We start from the raw sequence: 10,702 nt of genomic DNA on the forward strand, positions 1-10,702 counted from the left end.
CAGCAGATGGGCCGAGTGTTTAATGTTTTTAAATTATTGGTGTCAACCGCAGAATGAGTACTTCTTTGGCTACAGTATGCGGTTATGGCGAAATACATTTGATTGTGCGTTTCGAAATACTTTCCCTCCTTTCCCTCCTTTCCCTCTTTTCCCTCCTTTCCCTCCTTTACACCATTTCCTTTATTTCCCTCCTTTCCCTCCTTTCCCTCCTTTCCATCCTTTCCCTCTTTTCGCTCCTTTCCCTCCTTTCCCTCCTTTCCCTCCTTTCCCTCCTTTCCCTCCTTTCCCTCCTTTCCCTCCTTTCCCTCCTTTCCCTCATTTCCCTCCTTTCCTTCCTCATTCCTTTCCCTCCTTTTCCTTCTTTCCGTCTGTCGCTTACGATAATTTAGCCTTAAAAACAAAGCGTTGCTAGGTAGCAATACTTGCTGAATAGCTACGTTATGCAACGCGCCAGCGATGCGCGCTTTTTTAACGATTTTATGGAAAACATAGGCTAAGGAGAAAATGCTGATCGACGACGGTCAGCATTTTTAGAGTATAAATTCAATTGAAAAAAATAATGAAGGCATTATTTGCCAATAGCCAGTTGGTGTGTTTATTATTGTGCTTAAGTCGGCGTGTACTGTGCCTGTCTTGGGCTGCAGCTCCGAAAGACACTTTCGTGTGCGCGACAAATGGTGGCTCCAGAGAGGATGCATTAACCAACGGATCGGCAAGAAGTCAAATGCCCTCCTTTCCCTCCTTTCCCTCCTTTCCCTCCTTTCCTTCCTTTCCCTCCTTTTCCTCCTTTCCCTCCTTTCCCTCCTTTCCAACCTTTCCCTCTGTTTCGTCGCGAATAATTTTCGGATAAAGTTTCCTTTTCTTTCTTTGGTTTTTGCTGCTAATAATTACCGAAGCCGTTGTAAGAAATTGCTGGTGATGAAGAGAGAGAAAAAGCCTTTTCGCTCTCTATTTATTAATTGAAGATCGATAGAGATGTGTACATGAACGGGCACGGATGTGATCCGATCCGCAGTTCAAATCTGCACGATTCGCGCAGCTGCTCGAACATCCTCCCCACCTTGACGAATGTCAACAAAAAGTTGTTTCCTACATTACACGGGGTTTTCGCTATCAGTGCTGAGCGGTAAAACGCATATTTTCGTGATCGGTCGCGTAATTATTCCCTTAGCTGTCTTGAGCGTAACGACGCGTACTATCTTGTCTTCACCGGGATGGATTTCAACGATACGCGCGAGAGGCCAACGAGTGGTGGGTAACGATTCGTCCATGAGGATCACTAACCTGCCGGGAAGTATGTTGCTGTTGTTGCTGCCACCACTTGCATAACTTTTTTGCATTTCTTGTAGATACTCAGTGGCCCAATGCTTCCAAAAACGCTGAACTAAAAGCTGCCACTTCTGAAGATCATCTAGCGTGCAGGATTTCAGCTGGGTGTAGTCCGGTTCAGGCACGGCGAACATCGATGTGCCAATAAGGAAGTGTGCCGGTGTGAGTGCAGCTAGCTCGTTGGGATCGTCGGACAAAGGCAACAGCGGACGGGAATTAATCGCTGCCTCGATTTGGTGGAGCACAGTGCAGTAGCCTTCGTACGACAGCCGCGTATTGCCCAGGTGACGATAGAGGTGTCGCTTCGCCGTCTTTACTGCTGCTTCCCATAATCCGCCGAAGTGTGGAGCTTTTGGTGGGTTGAAATGCCAAGTGATTCCCCGGTCAGCGCATCTGGTAGCCACGGTGTTGCGGTGTTGTTCGTCGTTGAACAGCTCAAAAAGCTCCTTCAGTTCACGTTCTGCGCCTTCGAAGTTTTTCCCATTATCAGAATGTATGTGGGCTGGCAATCCGCGTCGTGATGTGAATCGGCGTAGCGCTGCTAAGAATCCCGCCGTTGTGAGGTCTCCTACGAGTTCCAAATGCACAGCTTTCGTAGCGAAACACACGAAAACGCACAGATAGCTCTTAGTAGCTGCTGCCTTCCGGTGCGCTGGCTTCAAATAGAATGGACCGGCGTAGTCCACTCCGGTTACAGAAAACGGTCGGCTCGGTGTGATGCGGGATGGTGGAAGCTGGCCAACCGGCTGCCGTGCGAGTGCGGGATCTTGCCGAACACAGCGGAAGCAGTTCCTTGCAATGCTTTTTACCAAGCGACGTCCATCCAGTGGCCAATACAGCTCTCTAATGCGGGATAGCAATAGCCTTCCACTAGCATGTTTCATCTCTTCATGATAATCTTCCGCAAGTAGACGAGTGAATTTGTGGTTCTTCGGTAGAACAGCTGGATGCTTGGACTGATACGGTAGTTGCGACAAGTTCAATCGTCCTCCCACCCGTATTACTTCTTCTGTATCCAGGAATGGGGTAAGTTTTCGTAAAGGTGATTGTTTCATCAATGCTTCTCCCTTTTTTAGCTGCTTGATTTCCGCGGAAAATGCATCTTGCTGGGCTAGTCTGCAAAGCACAGTTTTTGCAGCATCCACGTACTTGGGCGTGATCGTCTTGGATGCGTTGGTGTGCGGTATCGGTCGCTGGGATCGCGCCTTCTGCTTGGTGTTGCGCACAAACCGTATGCAGTATGCAATGATGCGTACCATTCTGGTGAAGGATGAAGAAATGCCAAACCATGGATGAGTTGGTGTACAAACTAAAGCGGCACTCACCTGGCGTGTTTCTAGGTCCGCCTCATCGCTTGGTTCTGGATCTGAGCTGGGCCAATGGGACGAAGGTTGCACAAGCCAATCTGGACCGCTATTCCAAAGCTGATTCTGCGTGAAGTGTGCTGCCGACATGCCTCGGGAAACCAAGTCAGCAGGATTGGATGTGCCAGGAACGTGCCTCCATTGCCTTGGATGAGAGTAGTGTTGCACCTCAGCTACTCGATTTGCCACGAACGTCTTCCAGGAGTTGGGAGGTGACGCAATCCATTTTAGCGTCACTGTTGAGTCGGACCAGAAAAACGATTCGGCGCACACGATCTGCATTGCCTCCTTGACGCGATGATGCAGATGGGCGCCCAGGACAGCTGCGCTTAGTTCAAGCCTCGGCAACGTGACGCGCTTCAGTGGTGCCACTCGAGACTTCGAAGCTAATAGGCTGATGCGGACTTCTCCCGCCGCGTTTTCACAACGAGCGTAGACACATGCTCCGTAGGCGGCCTCCGAAGCATCGGTAAATGTGTGGAATTCTACTGTTGCATCTGGTAAGAGAGCGTAACGGTTAGTCCTGTACTCGGATAACATTTTCCAGTCGCTCTGAATCGCCTTCCATTTTTTACAGATGTGATTAGGAACAGGTTCATCCCAGCCGGATTTGAGTAGCCATAGCTCCTGCATCAGCATCTTAGCACGCACGATCACCGGTGCTATCAATCCGAGCGGATCGTACATTTTGGCAATGCTCGACAAAATAGATCGCTTGGTCGACGTGGCTTCATCAGCCTCAGTGTTGGATTCAAAACACAGCTCATCCGATTCAGGCTTCCACGAGATGCCGAGTGCTTTGACCGTCTCGTTGGGTATAAAATGCAGCGATGAGTGTGTGCCGATATACTCGGTGCTTAAGCCGGAGAGTACGCTCAGATTGTTTGAGGACCACTTGCGCAACTCAAACCCACCTTTGGCAAGTAGCGCTGATAACTCCTTACGCAGCTGAACAGCTTCACGAACGTTATTGGCACCACCAATGAAGTCGTCCACGTAAAAGTTTCGTTTCAGGGCTGCAGGTGCAAGCGCATACTCAGTCCCTTCATCATCTGCTAGTTGGATAAGTGTGCGTGTAGCCAGAAACGAGGAAGGTGCTAGTCCGTATGTAACGGTGTTGAGCTCATATACTTGGATCGGAGCTTGCGGCGAAAATCGAAAGAATATGCGCACCAATCGACGATCATCAGAATGCAGCAATATTTGTCGGTACATTTTAGCTATATCTCCCACAAGTGCTATTTGGTAGGTGCGGAATCGCAACACAATATCAAGCAGCTCGTCCTGCACGATTGGACCAACACATAGAATGTCATTCAAGGAATAACCGGTGCTTGTTTTTGCAGATCCGTCGAACACGACCCTTACTTTCGTGGTGGTACTGGAGGCTTTAAATACGGGATGGTGCGGTAGGTAGTACGCCCGTTCATCCCCACTATCTTTGTTCATGAGCGACATGTGCCCCAGCTCCAAATACTCCTTCATGAAGGCATGATAGTCTTCCTTGAGCTGTGGGTTGCGTTCTAGCCTCCTCTCCAGCAGCTCGAAGCGTCTCAAAGCGGTAGTTTTAGACAGGCCAAGCTTTTCCGTGAAGTCGGTCTGTTTGGGCAATCGTACAATATAGCGACCCGACTCGTCGCGCTGAGTGGTTTCTTTATACAATGTTTCGCATCGCCGCTCATCAGGTGAGTACGAATCATTGACGCTTAACTCTTCCAGCTTCCAAAAGCGTTCGAGAGACTCCTCCAGGGATGCCATGCAGACGATTGTGGACGCGGCGGTGCAATCGGTCGGAGATGCAGGATTCTGAGGAGAGGTGGGACCAATCATGACCCACCCAAACACGCTGTTCAGCATAGTTGGAAGGTTCGGAGCAAGCTCGTGCGATTTTACGCTCGTAAAGAAGGAAGCGTAATGACGGGCACCAAGGATGAGATCAATCGGGGCTGATTTATCGAACTGCGGGTCAGCCAAAACAAATTCCGAAGGAATGTTCCAGCCGCGAGTGGAAACATCATGCGTCGGCAGATCAGCGATCACCCTGTCTACTACCAGAAAATCGACATCCAAGTCAAAATGTTCAACACGTGAAGCAATTTGAGCTCGAACCGACCTCCTCACCGTTCTGGTGGATAGTCCTGCTCCTTTGAGGGTTATGTTAACCGTGCTACCTTTCAAAGCCAACCTCTGAGCAAGGCGATTGCTCATCAAATTGGGCTGTGATGCGCTGTCTAAGAGTGCACGCACAGGATGCAGGATGCCGTGTGCATCGGTTACATTTAGAAGTGCAGTTTGTAATAATATTTGTGAAGGTGATTGTTTTATTGCAGCTGCGTAGCTGCGTTGTATGCTAGCCGTGTGATCATCAGTGGCGTGTGTTGTGTGTGAAGGTTCATCTTGCGCAGCTAGCATTGGAAATGTAGTGGAAGATGTGCTGGGAGTGCTTTCAGTGTGAATCATTGTGTGATGCGCCAAGTTGCAATGACGACACTTGTACTGTGACGAGCAATCGCGGGCACGGTGATTGTCTCGCAGACAATTCAAACACAAGCGGGCATCAAGTACCTTACGGTACCGCTGGGCAGGATTCATGGCATTAAATCGCTGGCATTTTGTGATGGTGTGCGGCATATTGCACAACGGGCATTTATTAACATCGCGGTCAGTGGTAGCAAAACTAGCAGTGCGCGGAAAAATGGTGCGTCTTGGTGGTATCGGTGTTTCTATAGGTGATGGTTCGGGTTTGTTTACTAATAGCGTCTCGAGTACGCGCATACGGCGGTGTAAAAAGGCAATCAACGAATCGTAGCTCGGATTGTCATTGGTCGAAGCAAATTCTTCCCAATCGCGCAATGTGTTAGAGGGCAATTTTGTGCAAAGTAAATGCTCTAATATGCTGCTCCAGCCGTCAGTTTTCTCTCCCAAGTGATTTAGGGTTTTTTTGTGACGCTCGAACTCGTCCACTAACTGGTGCAGGGTTGTCGCACTTTCCCTCTTCGCTGGTGTGATGCCGAACATCGCTTGCAAGTGGCGTTTTTTCAGCAGATATTCATTCGAATATCGCTCAGCGAGTGTTTTCCAAGCTAATTCATAGCTGGAGGCGCTTATTGTAATGGCCTCGATCACTTGCGCTGCTTCACCTTTTAGGGCTGCGCGTAGATAATGGAATTTTTGTATTGGCGGCAAATCAACATTATCGTGAATCAAACACTCAAAGGTATCCCTAAAGGTCAGCCATTGCATATAATCGCCGTCAAACTCCGGCAGAGCGATGGTGGGCAGTTTTATGCCTTGTAGCGGGTTCCTACCGGCTCCTTGCTGCGACACTTCGCTGCGCGGAATTTCTCTATATTTCGCTTTCAATGCCGATTGAACGCGAATCAAGCGCCGTTCAAAATCCTCCCTAAGGGCGGCATTGTGTGCCATCTCTTCAGCAGTGGTTGCACTGTCCTCCAGCTGCTGTTGAAGGTTCTCCAAATCCTTGCATATTTGGTCAAATTTGGCCATACGAGTTTCCACCTCGATAGAATCCCTATCGGGCTGGTAGTTTTGAAGAAACTCTTCGTAACGGGCCAAAATGGCAATCAAAATCGTTCGTCTCGACGACAAAATAAGCGGTTGAGCTGGCATCTTACTAAAACTGCGATTATCGTGTACGCGAGTGTAGTGTAAAGTGCAGTGTAACGGTCGGGCAGTGAAAGGCAAAGGTGTTTAACACTTTATCGAAAAAATTGCGAATATTCAGGCTATCGGCACAATCCTGGTCACGGCACCAATGTTTCGTCGCGAATAATTTTCGGATAAAGTTTCCTTTTCTTTCTTTGGTTTTTGCTGCTAATAATTACCGAAGCCGTTGTAAGAAATTGCTGGTGATGAAGAGAGAGAGAAAAAGCCTTTTCGCTCTCTATTTATTAATTGAAGATCGATAGAGATGTGTACATGAACGGGCACGGATGTGATCCGATCCGCAGTTCAAATCTGCACGATTCGCGCAGCTGCTCGAACACCCTCCTTTCCAACCTTTCCCTCCTTTCCCTCCTTTCCCTCCTTTCCCTCCTTTCCCTCCTTTCCCTCCTTTCCCTCCTTTCCCTCCTTTCCCTCCTTTCCCTCCTTTCCCTCCTTTCCCTCCGTTCCCTCCATTCCCTCATGTCCTTCCTTTCCCTCCTTTCTCGCCGTTCCTTCCTTTCTCACCTTTCCATCCTTTCCCTCCTCATTCCTTTCCCTTCTTTTCCTTCTTTCCGTCTGTCGCTTACGATAATTCAGCCTTTAAAACAAAGCGTTGCTAGGTAGCAATACTTGCTGAATAGCTACCTTATGCAACGCGCCAGCGATTAAACGCGCTGGTTTAACGATTTGCAAAGAGCCAGTTGGTGCGTTTATTATTGTGCTTAAGTCGGCGTGTACTTTCCCTCCGTTCCCTCATGTCCTTCCTTTCCCTCCTTTCTCGCCTTTCCTTCCTTTCTCACCTTTCCATCCTTTCCCTCCTTTCCCTCATTTCCCTCCTTTCCCTCCATTCCCTCATTTTCTACCTTTCCCTCCTTTCTCGCCTTTCCATCCTTTCCCTCCTCATTCCTTTCCCTCCTTTTCCTTCTTTCCGTCTGTCGCTTACGATAATTTAGCCTTAAAAACAAAGCGTTGCTAGGTAGCAATACTTGCTGAATAGCTACGTTATGCAACGCGCCAGCGATTAAGCGATTAGTGGCTCCAGAGAGGATGCATTAACCAACGGATCGGCAAGTAGTGAAATTAATTTAGAAAACATAAATAGGCTGCAAAAGCATCTGAAAGGTTAAGCACTTCGTGCAGTTAGCGGGTCAATGCTTAACCCAGAAAACCGTTGCGCTCGTAATAACCAAGCTCGACAAAATGGTCGGGAACCCTGAAAGCATTTACAAGTCTTTACTGCTAGAATTACTAGTGATAAAACATATTTGTTAGGCAGTGTTCGATACGTGTGCTGTTGGTTTGGAAATCGTATCTATACGACTGAATTCATCGAATGTGTTCGAACTGGTGTTCGATCTGTGTTCTGTTGGTATGTAAATCGTACATACACAACTGAATTCATCGAACGCGTTCGAACTGGCCCAATTGTGTTGCAAACTATTGCAACAGCACTCTTTCTTTCGCCCGTAGTAGTATTTGGTATTAAAAAACAAGCGTTTTCTTAAGCAGTCTATATTATTATTTTATTGCGACGCTAAAAATCAATCGCTTGACTCGGGCTACCGCGAAAGAGTGGCCTTCGGTCATTGCCTTAGCCACGCTGTTCGGGAGCCTTTGAGCGATCGGGAATATTCGGCTCGATCGGTATTGGATGCTTCCCACACTACGCGTTTGTACCGCGCTCTGTCGGGAATCACGGTAGATAACACCGACAGATCGAATCTAACGTTAATAATTATTAACATTACCCCCAGTGTTTGTGAGCCATACGAACACTCTTCCTGGTTTGATTCGATCTTAACAGTCGGTGCTTCCTATTTCTATACGAACGCAATACTGGCTTACGAAATTTGGCTGAATAATAGTTTGTTGAATTTTGCATCGTATTATTACGTCCTGACTGATTGCTCTGCCCTGCATAGTTGCTCTGCCCTGCCTGTAGGATTTGCTCCCTTGGAGAAAATGGCGTTACACTTCTCACTGAACAGATTGCATCGCTGAGCGTTGTCAATTGTGCTAACGTAAATAATGCCGATAAATATGCTATGTTCATTGCACGAAATACTAACGTTTGGCATATATTGTAATAACACCTCGAAAAAGATCACTTGTTTGTATCAGCTTTCCTAATACACTGCACTTCAGCACGGCTTGTTCCGATTTTCCTCAGGAACTATTAGGCACCGGCAACGGGTGAGCTGAACAGGGAACCGACACAATAACTGATTTCTGTTCCTAGCATTTCTACTAACACACGCACAACCGCTATAAAACAATTCCTCAACTAGTAACTTATTCTGTTCCTCACTTCAGCACAGCGATTCCGAATTACCTCAGGAACTTTTCTAAGCTGGCAACGGGTGAGATTGTTGAAAGAAAAACTGTTTTAAGTAAAAGGAACTTTTAATTCGTCAAATGATTTTTAGAATGCTGCAAACTATTGCAACAGCACTCTTTCTTTCGCCCGTAGTAGTATTTGGTATTAAAAAACAAGCGTTTTCTTAAGCAGTCTATATTATTATTTTATTGCGACGCTAAAAATCAATCGCTTGACTCGGGCTACCGCGAAAGAGTGGCCTTCGGTCATTGCCTTAGCCACGCTGTTCGGAAGCCTTTGAGCGATCGGGAATATTCGGCTCGATCGGTATTGGATGCTTCCCACACTACGCGTTTGTACCGCGCTCTGTAGGGAATCACGGTAGATAACACCGACAGATCGAATCTAACGTTAATAATTATTAACAGTACTTCTTTGGCTACAGTATGCGGTTATGGCGAAATACATTTGATTGTGCGTTTCGAAATACTTTCCCTCCTTTCCCTCCTTTCCCTCTTTTCCCTCCTTTCCCTCCTTTACACCATTTCCTTTATTTCCCTCCTTTCCCTCCTTTCCCTCCTTTCCATCCTTTCCCTCTTTTCGCTCCTTTCCCTCCTTTCCCTCCTTTCCCTCCTTTCCCTCCTTTCCCTCCTTTCCCTCCTTTCCCTCCTTTCCCTCCTTTCCCTCATTTCCCTCCTTTCCCTCCTCATTCCTTTCCCTCCTTTTCCTTCTTTCCGTCTGTCGCTTACGATAATTTAGCCTTAAAAACAAAGCGTTGCTAGGTAGCAATACTTGCTGAATAGCTACGTTATGCAACGCGCCAGCGATTAAGCGATTAGTGGCTCCAGAGAGGATGCATTAACCAACGGATCGGCAAGTAGTGAAATTAATTTAGAAAACATAAATAGGCTGCAAAAGCATCTGAAAGGTTAAGCACTTCGTGCAGTTAGCGGGTCAATGCTTAACCCAGAAAACCGTTGCGCTCGTAATAACCAAGCTCGACAAAATGGTCGGGAACCCTGAAAGCATTTACAAGTCTTTACTGCTAGAATTACTAGTGATAAAACATATTTGTTAGGCAGTGTTCGATACGTGTGCTGTTGGTTTGGAAATCGTATCTATACGACTGAATTCATCGAATGTGTTCGAACTGGTGTTCGATCTGTGTTCTGTTGGTATGTAAATCGTACATACACAACTGAATTCATCGAACGCGTTCGAACTGGCCCAATTGTGTTGCAAACTATTGCAACAGCACTCTTTCTTTCGCCCGTAGTAGTATTTGGTATTAAAAAACAAGCGTTTTCTTAAGCAGTCTATATTATTATTTTATTGCGACGCTAAAAATCAATCGCTTGACTCGGGCTACCGCGAAAGAGTGGCCTTCGGTCATTGCCTTAGCCACGCTGTTCGGGGAGCCTTTGAGCGATCGGGAATATTCGGCTCGATCGGTATTGGATGCTTCCCACACTACGCGTTTGTACCGCGCTCTGTCGGGAATCACGGTAGATAACACCGACAGATCGAATCTAACGTTAATAATTATTAACATTACCCCCAGTGTTTGTGAGCCATACGAACACTCTTCCTGGTTTGATTCGATCTTAACAGTCGGTGCTTCCTATTTCTATACGAACGCAATACTGGCTTACGAAATTTGGCTGAATAATAGTTTGTTGAATTTTGCATCGTATTATTACGTCCTGACTGATTGCTCTGCCCTGCATAGTTGCTCTGCCCTGCCTGTAGGATTTGCTCCCTTGGAGAAAATGGCGTTACACTTCTCACTGAACAGATTGCATCGCTGAGCGTTGTCAATTGTGCTAACGTAAATAATGCCGATAAATATGCTATGTTCATTGCACGAAATACTAACGTTTGGCATATATTGTAATAACACCTCGAAAAAGATCACTTGTTTGTATCAGCTTTCCTAATACACTGCACTTCAGCACGGCTTGTTCCGATTTTCCTCAGGAACTATTAGGCACCGGCAACGGGTGAGCTGAACAGGGAACCGACACAA

The 10,702-nt window shown here is 47.0% G+C and overlaps 1 protein-coding gene across 1 annotated transcript; it reads right to left on the reverse strand.

The window, feature by feature from the left end:
• Positions 1-1,094: 1,094 nt before the first annotated feature.
• Positions 1,095-6,323, reverse strand: LOC120908301. Its single transcript, XM_040319214.1, has 2 exons — positions 6,002-6,323; positions 1,095-4,741 (listed from the first exon to the last, which is right to left on the reverse strand). Exons 1-2 carry the CDS (start codon positions 6,321-6,323, stop codon positions 1,095-1,097), a joined length of 3,969 nt encoding a protein of 1,322 aa, XP_040175148.1.
• Between the last annotated feature and the right edge of the window lie 4,379 nt (positions 6,324-10,702).

This window comes from Anopheles arabiensis, unplaced genomic scaffold, assembly GCF_016920715.1.
Source record: "Anopheles arabiensis isolate DONGOLA unplaced genomic scaffold, AaraD3 Autosomal_pericentromeric_contig0015, whole genome shotgun sequence".
Classification (NCBI taxonomy): domain Eukaryota; kingdom Metazoa; phylum Arthropoda; class Insecta; order Diptera; family Culicidae; genus Anopheles; species Anopheles arabiensis.

Coding starts and splice junctions, on each gene's coding strand:
- LOC120908301 (XM_040319214.1), bottom strand. CDS start 6,323: ATGCCAGCTCAACCGCTTATTTTGTCGTCGAGACGAACGATTTTGATT. Junction 4,742..6,001: donor AGTGTCGCAGCAAGGAGCCG/GTAGGAACCCGC, acceptor ATTTTCTGGTAG/TAGACAGGGTGATCGCTGAT.